Here is a 15,212-nt window from a genome sequence, read left to right on the forward strand (position 1 = left end):
CAACGTACATATCGTATTAGGACTTTGGCAATCTCCCTCAGCTTTTGTTTTCCAGGATTCGCTTGATCTAGCATCTCTTCTCTCTTCTTTCTCTCTCTCTCTCTCTCTCTCTCTCTCTCTCTCTCTCTCTCTCTCTTTAAAAAAAAAACAAGGCATCTATCCCACTGGTTTACTAAAAGCATGAAAATGTAGACCCTGGAAATAAGTTCATTTTTAACTGATTGCATTTCGCAGTTTTTTCTGTCAGCCTTTTGTGATTATTATTATTATTATTATTATTATTATTATTATTAGTAGTAGTAGTAGTAGTAGTAGTAGTAGTAGTAGTAGTAGTAGTAGTAGTAGTAGTAGTCGTAGTAGTAGTAGTAGTAGTAGAAGCAGTAGTATATGGGTAAAGCCGTCACGTAAGCACATTTCAATTAATAATTTAGCTCACTGCAAGCGTTCGTCTTTCAATGTTTTTATCCTCATCCTTGCTTCTCCTCATCTCATAAAAGGAATAAAAGAGAAAATTACAAGAACAACGTTCGCTGTGCACTGATATTATTATTATTATTATTATTATTATATTATTATTATTATTATTATTATTATTATTATTATTATTATTATTATTATTATCATTAAACCAAACGAAAACTTCTTTCAGTTTTCTTCTGAAGAATGGAAAAGAAACCCACAAAATTACTGCGTATGACGGCTCAACAAGAAGTTCCAGAAGACTGCTGGGCCTTGACCCAGGCTGACAACCTACACATCTCTTGAAAAAGGACCACAGATAGGGCATGAAAATACTCGAGTGATGAGTAAAGTAAAATGTAAATACTTATAAGTAAACACGTTATACACAGTAATTTTGTGGGTTTCTATTTCATTATTTTATTAATTAATCAATTCATAAATTTCGGTGACATTGCTGTTAGTTGTCGTCGTAGTAAAAAGATCTCTGTTAGCATGATGCCCTATCTCTGCCAGCATCATTATAATGAAGAGCAATAGCAGCCGTAGGATTATTATCTTGTTGTTTAATGAAAAAGATTTGCCCGTGACATTAATGTTTTATTTATCACCGCTAACTATAGGAGTAGCGTTATTGTTTGGACGAGTGGATTGCGTGCTTGCCTACCGATTCGGAAGTCCGAAGTTCGATTCTCCGCTCTGCCACACGTGGAACCAGAGGAATGTAGTTCTGGTGATTAGCAATTAATTTCTCTATATAATGTGGTTCAGATCCCACAATAAACTGTAGGTTCCGTTGCTAAGTAAATAATTGGTTCCTAGCCACGTTAAATATATTTAATCCTTCGAGCCAGTCCTAGGAGAGCTATTAATCAGCTCAGTGGTCTGGTTAAACTAAGAAATACTTTATTTAACTTGACCAATATTGACGCGCAGGAAAAGCGAATTATAAAAAAAAAAAAATTGAAAAAACTTGGTATAAAATCAGTTCGTATAATACAGCCATACTATTATTTTTATTATTATTACTGCTGGTGAAGAAATCCACAATGGTGTAAGTGTAAATACATATTTAAAAATGTACACAAACGGGAGCTTCCGAGAACCCACACGATCTTCTCAATCGAGCAGGTTCTCCAAAGGTCCCGTCTTATATATATTTTACACATATGATTAAACTGACACCATTCTGGATTTCTTCGCCATTTTAGTGACTAGCGATGATGAGATTTTTACGGATTATTATTATTATCATTAGTATGAAAGTGACATTAAGGTCACTGACTCTTGCACTGCAGCCTCATTCACTAAGGAAATTGCATAAAACAAATAACAAACCGTCGCTTAGGGCGAGTAATCGAAATGTTCAGCGTGTGATCCAGTGATTCTGATGTTGTTTGGACGTCGATCAGGTCCAGTGGAAATGTCGAGACTCCTCGAGAGAGCCGGACATTTCTATGGAAATGTAAGGAAGGTTATTGGTTGTGACACCGGTGAGCCCGCTGGTCTTATCCGTGTGATGTATATATACGTATAATTTTAGAGATACAGAACACTAAAGTTGCACATGCAGGATTCCCATACTAGCTCAGAGAAGCTAACACACCCTTCGTAGCCTTGGAAAGGCAAGACAGACTCCTCAAATGCATTAGCATCCAGGATAAAAGAGAATTTAAGAGCAGAATCATCCACTAATTACGATCGTTTTAACCGATGGAATCATTCAACTGCGGAAGACAAAGAAGAGGAGGAAAACGAAGACCAAGGCCTGATCAAGAACACTCGAACAAATGTTCTACTGGAGCGAATGAAAAGTAAACACTGAAAACTGATAGAATTTCCTTGATAGGCCTCTATCATGTCCATAACACCTCCGTTTTCTTCCTCCTCTCATACCCACACGAACCATAAAAATCCAGGGACAGCGAAATCATGAACTAACTGACCTGGCCTGAGGCGCATCTGTATTGGTTCCTCCCCGGTCAGGACGTGATTTTCGGATGCTTGTTCTCGTGCTCTGATGGCGGCTCGCTCTTGAAGTTTCAGTTTCAGGAGACGGATCTTCTCTTCTTTCTGGAGTAGACAGGGAAATTGGGACGTTCGTTTTAGACAGAAAGAAATGTATCTCGTTTTTCGTTTAGCGGATAGAACCCGTTCATTCAAGTTATGTAATGCCCAGTTCACATCAAGGTCTAAAGGAGGCATAACCTCATCACTGCCGAAGAATGTCCGCCTATGTAATATTAAGTCATTATTTCTTTTCATGAAACTCCATATGAATGATGATCAGGGTTATGGTTAACCATATGGATAAACAGAGTAGATTATTCTAAAAATCTACTTCATATTTTGTCACTGGGAACAACATTTAATTCATATATTACTGAGAGTTCAATAAACCTATTAGAAAAATCAGTAATCCTATTCAAAATCCACTAAGTTCGTTCGTTCTAAAATATGCTCATTTTTCCCAAAATTCACTGCTAAAATGAAAATGGCAACCAGGTAAAGCAGCTGTAGAAAATCTTTGCACTAATAAAGAAAATTTTGCTAAAAGACAGACATTTAAGATAATCTCAGGCTAATCCACTAATCCCATCGCTCTCCAGTCTGTACGAGTTTTATAACAAGAAACATTGGAACTACCTTAGATAATGTGAGTTACATACGTGGATGATAAATAGCACTATTCCGGCAGACTCTGGAGTCAATCTTAACTGACATTTACTGAATGATCAGACTTTATCTATAACTTTCCATCTAAAAACTGGAAACCGCACGATTCGATCATTCCTACCTACATTACTATAGAAGATTCACATTAACCAGCATGTGATGTCTAGGCCCGTCCCTTACGACTCTCCTGATTTGGCTGTTGATAAGCCAGTGACACGGCTGGAAACTCTCAGTCACTCGAGAGAGTTCACAAAGGCAGGATGTATCTATGTGAACTCTCGAGAGAGACTGAGAGTTTCTAGCGTCGTAAGGGACGGGCCTAGACATCACATGTATACGGTTGATGTGAATCTACTATAGTAATAATTGCAATATTAGATGTATATCCAGGAAGCAAACTAATGATTTGACCGTTGAGCTTATTAGGTCTACTGTTATAATGCTGCAGAGGAGCTAAGCTTAAGCCTGAGCCTGCTGACATCGACGGCACCGCTAACCTGATCACGCAGTGCTTTGAGCTAAGCAATGTGAAAAAAAAATCTGTTAAAATCGCGCATGTCATGAATTATACCAATGCATAACAGGGATCGCATTTATATAACCATAGGAAAAATAGTGCTATCAGTGATTTCGCAAGCTTGTCAACATGCATGACACTGAAAACAAATAACAATAGTTGATAACGTTACGTTCAGTCTGAGATTCTGGACGATACAAAAATAATCATGTCGAGTCAGATTTGAACATAGCTGTACATGATAAGGAGGCCATTGTTTTCAAATTAATTGGTCAACGCCCCCTCTGATTATCATATGCTACTTGATATTACCATGCCAAAAACTCATATGAAGAATTCAACAGAATGAGGGAGATTACAAACAACACTCTTCGTAGCCAGGAGTTCTAAAGAGGTATCCAAAAGATAGCGAAAAGGGGCTTTTGACAATAATTCCGGAAAGGCAGCAACCAATGTTCGAGCGTGAAAATAATGCCTCCCAGATCTTCCTGGTTTTGAAACTATTTTAAACTTATAAAGGCCTTCGGTGTTACGTGGGTAATCACAATGAAAATCACTTAATAAACTTGATTCACTGTAGTCCACTAACTACTAGTTCATTAAATTCCTTGTTAAAATTCACTCCGGCCAAATATGATAAGTACTGTAATAAGGTTATACGACAACATCAATTCTCTGTAAGAACGAGACAACCACCTAGTTCTTCATTTGTGTAAATACAAGTTTAATCACGTAACTTTTATATTAGTCAAAATTATTCATTGTTTCAGGAAGTCATGAAAACCATGATAAAATTTAATATTTTTAAAGTCTACAGTAATCCATCCGTCCAAAGAAAATTATATAGTGTACAGAATTGGTAAGCATTTTTTCTTTGGACCAGCAATTGATTTTGTATAGGAGTGAACGAAATAACAATATTATCTCCCGCATGAATAAATATACGGCAACAAACGATGTATGTGCTGGGTTTAGATATAATGATTACACGAAATTCCCCCCAATATTTTTCGTAACATACACACACATATGCATACGTATGTATATACTATTTACCTCTGCTATCAGACGCTGCATATCTTCGTTTTCCTGCATCAGTTTCTGATAACGTTCTTCTTCTTCTTTGCTTGGAGCGTTGTCACCTGTAGACTCGACGCGTTCTCCGGGATGGCGGACAACTTCCACGATCTGCATTATAGTGACCAGCATATAAAACTATTTAGAATAGACAAGTATTGATGAGGAATGCGTACATGGGAGTTTACAACTACGAAAGAATTAGTTTATATACAAAGATTCACTGGAATGGTTGTTATTTGTAGCATCAAATTGATGTTTCTTTACGAAAGCAAACCAACACACACAACAGGATCTCTCTCTCTCTCTCTCTCTCTCTCTCTCTTCTCTCTCTCTCTCTCTCTCCTTTTGGTCAACCCCCTACCTTTGGGACGAAGACGAGGGCCATGGAGAGGAAGCAACAGAAGATGATCGCCAATGAAACGAAAGCGAACGCAGCGTCTTGTTGAGCCGAGATGACCAAAGTGACCGGCGCTGTGATGAGACACAACACTACCACATTGTAAATGCTCATTCCAACCTAAAGATAAAATCAAGAGTGTTCAGTTTCCTCTGTTTCATTTGTCTCCCGGTCCATTATATGAAACAGAAAAATCCTAAATTAGATTTCTGACATCCGTTTGGTTCAAATCACTTGCAACCTGCTGAAACTAGCATATCGGACTAGCGGTAAGGAGACTCCCAGTCTCCGAGCTGCGTGAACAGCTTTCATTATTTTCCTATCGCATTATTCCATCTTCCCTAAGTTACTAAAACCGTTAAAACCCTCTCTTGGCGGAAACGAAAACGACGGAAAAATGAAGTTTAGCAGGCAGAATCTTTCTTGGAATCTTAAATGATACTAAATTATTAACAAATTCTATAATAAAGATGTTTGATAGCAGTATGTCTATAATTTGGAGTAAATATTTGTCCCTAAAATTCCACCACAGACTAGATTTTTATTTTGTTTATTAGACAATATCTTAGGCATTGCATGGCAAGGCAAGGGAAAAAATGCTTATGGATACGAAATTACCTGATATATATGTATATATGTATATATATATATATATATATATATATATATAGTATATATGTGTGTGTTTGTTTGTGTGTGTGTATGTGCGTGTGTGATGAATCAGGACCATTTACTTACCAGCCTGGAATCGTTGATTTGCTTAAGCTTAACGCTCCGAGTTTCATAAGCCAGGAAAAGCCCGAAAATCAACAGAAGGCCCTTGTATCCATAAAGAAGACCTGTGATCAAAGCATTCCAAATGGTAAAATATGTTATATTGTACTAAACTTGCTTCGTGAAGAGCTGAAGCACGCATTTCTGCTAATATATTCACTTAATGTGTAAAGTGCATTGAAAAATCTCAGGTTCATTCCAGACTCATCGGGTAAACTAAAGTCTCACTGAAAGTTACTGATTCATCCAAGACCGTGAAACTTCAGATGAAAGTCAATTATCAAACAAATATGAGCAACTGCGCCAAGTGGCTTGGATTCTTACCTAGCCAGAGGGTATTATGTTTACTCTCACAGTGTTCCAGCTCAGGTTTGATTTTGATGTCCTCCACGGTGTCCTCCGGAACCTCCAGGGGGAACACTTCGAGGGTCCTCTGCAATGGATCCACTCCCTGCCACACGCTGAGAACTATGATGTCCACGACAACGAAACTTCCCACCATGACGTAGAGTTTCCAGGGCTCAACACGCTTAGTAAAGACCAACTATGTTATTGAATCTGCTTGGTTTGAGTCTAAGTTTATCGTATTTCTTATGTTTCATGGAATTTCAATGTCTGTGTGGGCTCTAAGCGTGCGGTGCACTACTGAACATATTTGGGATTGTGGTGATAATGAGTGTGTTGATATTAGGTGGAAAGGTGACGTAAATAGTGACGATACAAAGTAACACAGCCTAAAAGTATGAGGAAAACTCAAGACCTCAGTCGTTAAGACAAACCAGTCGCTTGTGGTAGGCGAAAGGAAAACGGAGGACCTTCTTAATTAAATCTGTAACCAGTAAGAGGAAGAGCATGAGACAATAATGAAGGGAGTACTATATATCACCAAGGGATATATATATAAAAGTCTTAATCATAAATCTAAGTAACCCTACCTTCCGTACCTTGTTTTCGATCTTGGTTTTGGTCGTGAGTCTGTGCACGCGCCAAATCTTCGAAAACATGGCGCCGTAAGCCAGAGTGAACCCGAGTGACAAACACCAGGCTCGGAGTCCGCAAATGGCGGGAAACTGCTCCTCGCTCACGAACTGGCCATCGAGTCCCAGGAGAACTATGGAGCTCAGGCAGACGATGATGCCCACCAGAGTGATGTTATTACAGGTAGGGTGGGCAAGATTAATGGATCTTAGGAAGAGATTGAAAAAGGAGTTACACTCATGCACCAGTGACACCGCTGACATTCAGAATTTGCTTATTTTCCTTGTACATTTGTTACTCCCGAACCTTTGTAGATGCCATTTTGTTTTTATATAAAGAAACCTGGAATAACAGTAATAACAAAAATTTTAGACTGTTTCCAGGTTGATAGCTCTTAACCGTATCAGAAACCTTATGGTCGTTTTAAGACTAAGTGACACACTTTTTTTAGTAAATAAATGATTCATTTTTGTCACTAAAAAATAAACTGAAAATAGCAACTTTAATGGCTAGGAGAACATCAGACGAGATTTCCAAGAACCAGCAAAAACTCTCTAGGAGAACCAAAAGAAAGTAGTTTCGCAAAACAAGACAGTTTGTTTACCTGAGGAATATTTTTCGTATGTATTTATCTTTATCCAAATGAACAAATCATTATATTCTGAGATCAGTGATAATAAATTCCATTAATAAGCTTCAGACATAAATAAATAAATAAAGGTATGATCAACAGCTACTCTGTACCAAGAATAAAAAAGAATACTCGTCTTACCTTCGGTGTCTGTGAATGAAGGTAAAGATGAGCAGAAAGAGGGCCCATATGGTTCCAACAGCACTTATAGTGCACATGCTTATGAAGAGTCCCAGAGATACAGTGCGCAGCTGGCGTCTGACTATGGTGCGGTCTTGAGGAACCTTCCCGGCTGCGTGGAGTAGATTAGTACGTTCATTAATTCATGTTCATAAAGTTTGCTGTCTTTAGTCTGCGTTCCCATAATGCACTTCATAGTCCATGGTCCTGTATTGTTTTCATCTATCTTTTAGAATAGCTGGTTTTTCCAATTTCGATTTGTATTTTTGAGAAAAACATCCCATCGTATTTCTAACTAATATTCCATTTTTTAAGTACATCAAAATATTTTTTTTTACGGAAAAAGGAACATTCGGGTTTTCTTGAATGCAAACGCACAGCTCGGAAGAGCTATCACCAATGCTATTAGCAGAAATTCCTGTTGAAATATATATATCTTTTTGTTAATTATGATTATCGTCGTGCATGAGTAGGCTTTTTCTTGTGAATAACTGAAAAGTGGCGAGATTTCGTCGCCTCGAGCAGAGAGCCTTTACTAAATTGTTTTCAATCCTGTTTTTACCTTCTTAATAATAAACTCAGGATTATAATACTTCGGTTAAGCAATATTCGAATCCAGAATTAGAATTGCATGAAATTATATCACAATATGAATTTTGGATACTACTACTACTACTACCGCTAATAATACTAATAATAATAATGATACAAATTATTATTATTATTATTATTATTATTATTATTATTATTATTATTATTATTATTATTATTATTATTATTATTATTATTATTTGGTGTTGTTGCTGTTATTTTGTAGTTGCCTTACCTATCCATTGCTCCTTATTAAACCAAGTCAGATTATCTGTCTGAACGTCGAAATAGCCCAGCTTGGTGTATCGACCCTCGATCATCTGTTCGACCTGCGTCCAGGCGATTCTGTCACCGTCTGTGCTAAAAGCCACTCGACCCTAAGGACAAGTTACCAACTTTCAGAAAAGCGAAGTGAAATAGTTGGAAAAGGTCAAAAATCTTTCGTGGCCACAGGAAAAAAGATGTTTTGATAAGTGGATTAAAAAATGTCCCTTAAAAATACTTTACAATGACAAACAAATGAGTAAATGAGTTTGAAAACTTTTCTGCCTTTATTCACAGAAACTAAGTCACGTATTCAAATAGACTAAGATCGAGGAACGTCATTCAAATTATTTAAGTCAAATTGGTTTGAGAAGATAAGCCGTAAAACGCCAAGTACAAGTCGATCTGAAGGTTTTCAGCATAAAATTTTGAGTTAGGCTTTTACGTACCGTATAGGTCGACCTCCAGACATACGGTAGGCCATACCAGTGGGCCAAAACCTAGACGTAAATGAAGTGTTTACAGTCAGTGTATCAGCTGTTGGAAATACTGTGTGCTATAGGAATGGAATGGAATATGGAGTTTAGTCCAAAGGCCAAGCACTGGGACCCACGAGGTCATTCAGCGCTGGAAAGGAAACTGAGAGAAGGTAAGTTTGAGAGGTGTAACAGGAGAAAAACCTAGCACTTGCACATTGAAATAATAGTTTGGAGAGGGAGGGTAATAAGATAGAAGAACGATAATATGAAAGGAGGTACAGAAAGGTAATAGAAAACTGAATTAGTTTTACTATATCTTTATCTTTTACCAATCATTGTGTCAACATGCTGATTGTGATCACCAAGCAAGTTTTTATCCCACATGACAAGTGGGATATAGTACTTGTAGCAACCTGCCAGAGGCAAGGTAAGTGATGCACAGTGAATCTTTGAAATGCTGTAGGTCTCAAATGTTTACAAATAGCCGTAAATGTTTGAATTTTAAAATATGTTCGTACCATGCGAATTTTCTCTCAGAGAAGAACTTAGAGGTTCATATTCTTTCAAAAAGGACTGCTACAAGACCTATCGGATAAAAAAAATAGGCTTTATATTCTTAGACCAAAGAATAAGAATGACAATGATACATTCGAATATGATCTAATCGGAAAAATAAACTCCTATTCACAATTACCGGAGGCTTTAACAATTCAAATGAGTGCAATAGGCTGCAAGACATCCAGTGTAATGCCATCAAGTTATAAGAGATTTCTGGTGAAACCTCTTTGTTGATATCTTCGTGAAAATAAAAAAAAAAAGATGAGGAGCCGTAGAATCAGAGAGAGAGAGAGAGAGAGAGAGAAGGATGAATGACTTACAGAAACACCAAGGAACTGGGTGGCGTTCATGGCCTTATAGAGCTCGTCCGCTATGTATTTATTCGTATAAGTAAACTCTTCTATAGACCTCCCTCTAGCTTTCAGCGTTTCCATCGTCTTGTTCAGTGCCAGAGCCACGCTCCAGATGGCGTCGTATGCCAGAGGTGCTTCCTGAAATCGGGGAAAGTTTGAGTCTTCAAGAAAGTTCATGGCAGGAATCGATCATTTCAACAGGAATAGCTTATTCTACAGTTTATGGTACTGTAAGGATAGTTTAGAAATCGAAAATAAAAACAGTTAAGGAAAATAAACTGTCTTTAACTAATATGGCACATACACCTAAAGAGAAAACCATGATGTTTCAGTTTGATATACTTTCAGGTCCCTTTGTCTAAATTAGTTGAATATAAAAGTTAGGCCAAAAGCCAAGCACTGGGATATATGAGGTCACTTAGCGCTGAAACGGAAATGGGCAGTAAAAGGTTTGAAAGGTGTAACAGGCGGAAAACCTTTCAATTACACTATGAGTCAATTGTTAGGAGAGGGTGAAAAAAAAGTGAATATGAAAGAGGGTACAGTTAAAGGAACTAAAGGGGTTGTAACTAGGGACCGAAGGCACGTTGCAAAGAACTTTAAGTAATGCCTACAGCGCACCGCATGAGGTGCACCGACGGCGCTACCCCACTACGAGGTTCCTTTATCTAAAGAAAAATCATTATCCGATCTAAATCTTATCTGGTCTTACAGAATTGTTCATACTCTACCTGGTATCCTACAGGTGTACTTTGGTTTTCGTAACCTTGGTCGATCAAGGCCTGATTAAGCCTAAGGCGGAAGTCTCCTGCAGTCTTTAGGGGGAAAAATAAATAAGTAATATTACCATGATTCAAAGACATTTGTGTCTCTTTATATATACATATATTACATACATACATATTATATTATATATGTTATATATATATATATATATATATATATATATAAAAAGTAATGTTACAATTATTCCAATACATTTGTTTCTCTTTTTATGTATGTGTACTATATATATATAATATATATTATAATATATAATATAATATTAAATATATGCATACACATATAGATGTGTGTGAGATATATAAGTGTGTGCTTCATTAAAACTTACTTGTTACTTCGGCAAAAGGCTTTTCATTCATTTCGCGTTACCTGTTTTGTAAAGTGGTGAATTGCCTCTTATATCAAAGGTAAATTTCAAAGATTAATATTAGTTTATCTTCCCTAAGATCTAGTACGTGTCATTTAGTAAAGGCGTAAGGAACCAAATCCCTAAACGCAAGCGAGAGAGAAATGGATGAGTATCCTCACCATGCCGGAAATAGTCTTCTCTTTATCTTTGTTCCACATGAGAGCCTCTGTCGTGAGGTGTCCTTCGGCTGCCTGCCGCATCTCCTGCCGAGAGCAGTTGAGTCCTTCCTCCTCCAGGTGTTGCTCGTACCAGCCGTCTTCGTACCATCCTGGGAGGAGATGAGGCCGGAGAGGAGGAGTCAGGAGAATAGCCACCTTAAACAGAACTCAAATTTATTTGGAAAACTGTTTAATCTATTCGAGTATTTGCTTAGGAGTTGCGCGTTTGTGGAATCCACTTTAGGTTATTATTATTATTATTATTATTATTATTATTATTATTATTATTATTATTATTATTATTATTATTATTATTATTATTATTATTATTCAGAAGATGAAACCTTGTCATAAGGAACAAGCCCACCAAAGGGGCCACTGACTTGAAATTCAAGCTTCGAGAGAATATGGTGTTCGTTATGAAGCAGTAAGGCGAGGTGAATTGATATACAGAAAGAAACTATACCGCTCATTGAAAAAAGAAAAAAATATAAATTAACAAATAGACAAAAATATATTTAAATGCAAGGAGAATAATATAAGGGTAGTAATGTATTGCCAGAATTTTTTGAGGTCAGAAATTAAAAAAACAACACATCCTAGTATCACAAAATTATAATAAAAGTTTACCAGTCATTGATGTCTATAGTGCGCCTGCTAAAACGTCTCGGAAACATTATAGTCAAATAATTTGTTCAGGAAATCGATTTCGGGAATAGACTAGTTCACAAACGGAAAAAGCAGCAGAAATATAAAATATCGAGAAAAATACCTAAATTGGCGTTGAAAGAAAAAGGAAAAAATTAGATGCATGAGGAAAGCTCCGAAGCTGAACATTAGACCAAATTAAGCACTGGTCAAAGAACAAGATGAAAGAACCCAGTCATCTAGCTCACCAATGAAGAACCAGACGTAGCTCTTTCCGTAAAGATTGTTCTTGTAGATCTCGCACAAGACGCGCCTAGCAGCCACCACGTAGAAGAGGCCGACGATAATTCTGGCATCCTGACGTTTAAGGTTTCTGACGGCGTCAGTGGGATCCGTCAGGAAGCTCTGACGAGTCACGATCTCTATTCCCGCCTCCTTGCACCGGACTTCGAGGTCTTCCACCGTCTGGGAGAAGAGAGAGCAGCTCAATGACCCGCCATGTCAAGTTGTTTGAATTTCCGGTTTATCTGATTTCATTACCTTTCTTATTTCCTCTTTCTTTAAATTGCTCAATCAGTCATGACTCTTTCAGAGCCTTTGATGCCATATTTAACCTTCCCCCTCTTACTCGATTACACACACACACACACACACACACACTAGGTCGTACATGACAGCTGCTCCTAGGCCAGGTTCGCACTGAGAACAATTTTACCCTTCATTATGAACTTAACAGTTTTGCTCAAGTTTAACAAGAGGTTTTATTTCTTATTATATATATATATATATATATATATATATATATATATATATATATATATATATATATATATAAAACACATACATTCCACATACCGAAATGAAGACTTCCTCTGCCTGCTGTATAATAGCAACGCGGGACCAACCATATTTCTGCATCACTTTAATTCGTGTCGGATTGTGAACGGTGGCTGAGGGGTGCGTTCGGAAGAAGGTCGGGAAGCGGTTTCGGTCAGCCAGAGCAGGTGAACTAGACCCATACGACAGCTGTTGGGGAAGAAATTCATCAGCAAAGAAGAAACGAAGTTGTTAAGGGGCTTTTAAGGGACCATTTACTTTGTAAATGGCACTTCAAAACAAAATGAACATCAGCTTCGTTAGAATATTTCTGGTATTTGTAGAAATGAAATCAATATTTACTCAAGGGCTGCTCCCCTTGAACACGAATACTATGGAACATAACGAGGGAGTAATAATAATTTTTTTTTCAGTTGAGGTGAAAGAAGAAAACGTAACTAATTATGGAGTTATTAGGTCTCCACTAGAACAGGTTCCCTAATCCATTACCAGAAGAAAATGAGCTTGTGCATGTATATTCAGCAGTTACAAAAAGCAGTGAGTCTTTTTCAAATCCTTAGTCCCTGCAGTTTAACTATTAATAATTTCATTCCAAAGTGTGTCTGATGAGAAATATTTATCTGGTTAATAAGGCAGTAACGATTCTGTCTAGATTATCATTATTAATAAAATAGTTTAATCAGACCACTGGGCTGACTATCAGCTCTCACAGGTCTGGCCGAAGGATTAGGGTGACATACTAGGACTAGGCCATAGGCAAGTACTAGGACCAAATGAGGCATTCATGTGGTGACTAATGAATGAAAATGAAACTTAAAAGAAAAAAACTGCTTCTGTCTAGAAAAACTACCTCATTCAAATGACCTAACTAGATTGACCATAAAACAGTAATGCCAGCAAATGTAGCAGAGAAAACCCACCACAACAAGGTTCCACATCTTGGCTGCTTCTGCGATGGTCGTGCACACAGTGGAGCATCCTCCGAGAAGCATGAGTTTAGTGGGAGGATTGTACAATAGGTCGTACATGACAGCTGCTCCTAGGCCGGGTTCGCACTGAGAACAATTTTACCCTTCATTATATGAACTTAACAGTTTTGCTCAAGTCTAGAAAGAGGTTTTATTTCATTAGCATTGAAAATATGGCAGCGCTTAAACTGTAAAACAGTTGGCTATTTACAAAAATTGTTTTTGATAGGATCAAGAAGTGTATTAATCACAATGTTTGGCTGAAAGGGTGAACCGACTTGAGTTGGTATAAAGGTTAAAACATCAGAGGCTTCTATTTAAAGACAGAGGGGACGGACAAAGAACGTCATTATTTGGAAGAAGAGAAAAGAGTAGAAGAACGGTTCCAAAATCATGACAGGTTTGAGAAGTGTATGGTCTAACCCAACAAGAAGTGACAGAGTCGTTTGGAGGAGCTTGTATTGCAGAAATCTATATAATCAAGTTAAAGCCAAACTTTAGATGGAGAATGGAGACGATAAACATTATCAAAATGATTCCTGCTCACCAGAGAGTCGTTCCAGGCCAGATGTAATTTATATCCAGGAAGGAGGTCGGGTCGCTTGTTGACGTCTTCTAACGCCAACATGGCAGCCGGTTGGCAAGCCTTTGAAACGGGAAAAGGGAGGAAAGCGTTTTCAGCAGTCATTGGTCATGATGTGTATATATTTACAGATACACACACACACACACACAAACACACAGACACACAGACACAGACACACAAAGACCACACACACATATATATATATATGTGTGTTTGTGTGTGTGTGTGTGTGTGTGTGTGTATGTGTGTGTGTGTGTGTATCATATTCTGTATAATTTTGATAGTTTAACTACAATTGAATAATATTATATGATATATATATATATATATATATATATATATATATATATAGATAGTGTGTGTGTGTGTGTGTGTAGTGTTAATATATATATACATATATATCTAAAAAATTTTTTATATATATATCATATATATATATATATATATATATATATATATATATGTGTGTGTGTGTGTGTGTGTGTGTGTGTGTACAATATGAATGTGAACATACCTGCAAGCAAGTTGACCATTATGTCAACACAAATATATCTGCACGTAAATGTTATATAAGGGCAATGTCATGCGTGCTCTGTATTTGTCTGATTATCGATTATCCCTGAGAGTGGGTATCATTTGACCTCTTGGCGCCTGGAGACGTACCTGCCCTCCCTGCCATCCTCCGGAGCCCATGATAGGGAAAATGCCACCGATGTTTAAGAGTCGTTCGCCTCCCCCGGTCACTCCTACTATGAATGTCACAGCCAGTGGCCAGATCCATAATATCACCGAGACCTGAGAAGATTTAGGGGATAATAATAATAATAATAATAATAATAATAATAATAATAATAATAATAATTAATAATAATAATAATAAGCAATG

General features: G+C 37.3%; 1 protein-coding gene across 7 annotated transcripts in view; it reads right to left on the reverse strand.

Moving 5' to 3' along the window:
* The window catches only part of LOC135215630 (gamma-aminobutyric acid type B receptor subunit 1-like), an 81,312-nt gene that overhangs the window by 17,356 nt on the left and 48,744 nt on the right, over positions 1 to 15,212 (reverse strand). For 5 of the 7 annotated variants that reach the window (XM_064250549.1, XM_064250548.1, XM_064250545.1 and 2 more), the window contains exons 2-17: positions 14,990 to 15,121; positions 14,288 to 14,386; positions 13,693 to 13,827; positions 12,791 to 12,961; positions 12,184 to 12,400; positions 11,249 to 11,397; positions 10,669 to 10,752; positions 9,905 to 10,075; positions 8,519 to 8,660; positions 7,654 to 7,804; positions 6,839 to 7,088; positions 6,228 to 6,432; positions 5,868 to 5,968; positions 5,094 to 5,249; positions 4,709 to 4,840; positions 2,406 to 2,532 (exon numbers count right to left, since the gene is read on the reverse strand). In XM_064250549.1, coding sequence (XP_064106619.1) covers positions 2,406 to 2,532; positions 4,709 to 4,840; positions 5,094 to 5,249; positions 5,868 to 5,968; positions 6,228 to 6,432; positions 6,839 to 7,088; positions 7,654 to 7,804; positions 8,519 to 8,660; positions 9,905 to 10,075; positions 10,669 to 10,752; positions 11,249 to 11,397; positions 12,184 to 12,400; positions 12,791 to 12,961; positions 13,693 to 13,827; positions 14,288 to 14,386; positions 14,990 to 15,121 — 2,422 coding nt within the window. The remainder of the gene's footprint in view (positions 1 to 2,405; positions 2,533 to 4,708; positions 4,841 to 5,093; positions 5,250 to 5,867; positions 5,969 to 6,227; positions 6,433 to 6,838; positions 7,089 to 7,653; positions 7,805 to 8,518; positions 8,661 to 9,904; positions 10,076 to 10,668; positions 10,753 to 11,248; positions 11,398 to 12,183; positions 12,401 to 12,790; positions 12,962 to 13,692; positions 13,828 to 14,287; positions 14,387 to 14,989; positions 15,122 to 15,212) is intronic. The other 2 variants (XM_064250551.1, XM_064250546.1) reach the window with 1 other exon arrangement.

This window comes from Macrobrachium nipponense, chromosome 5, assembly GCF_015104395.2.
Source record: "Macrobrachium nipponense isolate FS-2020 chromosome 5, ASM1510439v2, whole genome shotgun sequence".
NCBI classification, from domain to species: domain Eukaryota; kingdom Metazoa; phylum Arthropoda; class Malacostraca; order Decapoda; family Palaemonidae; genus Macrobrachium; species Macrobrachium nipponense.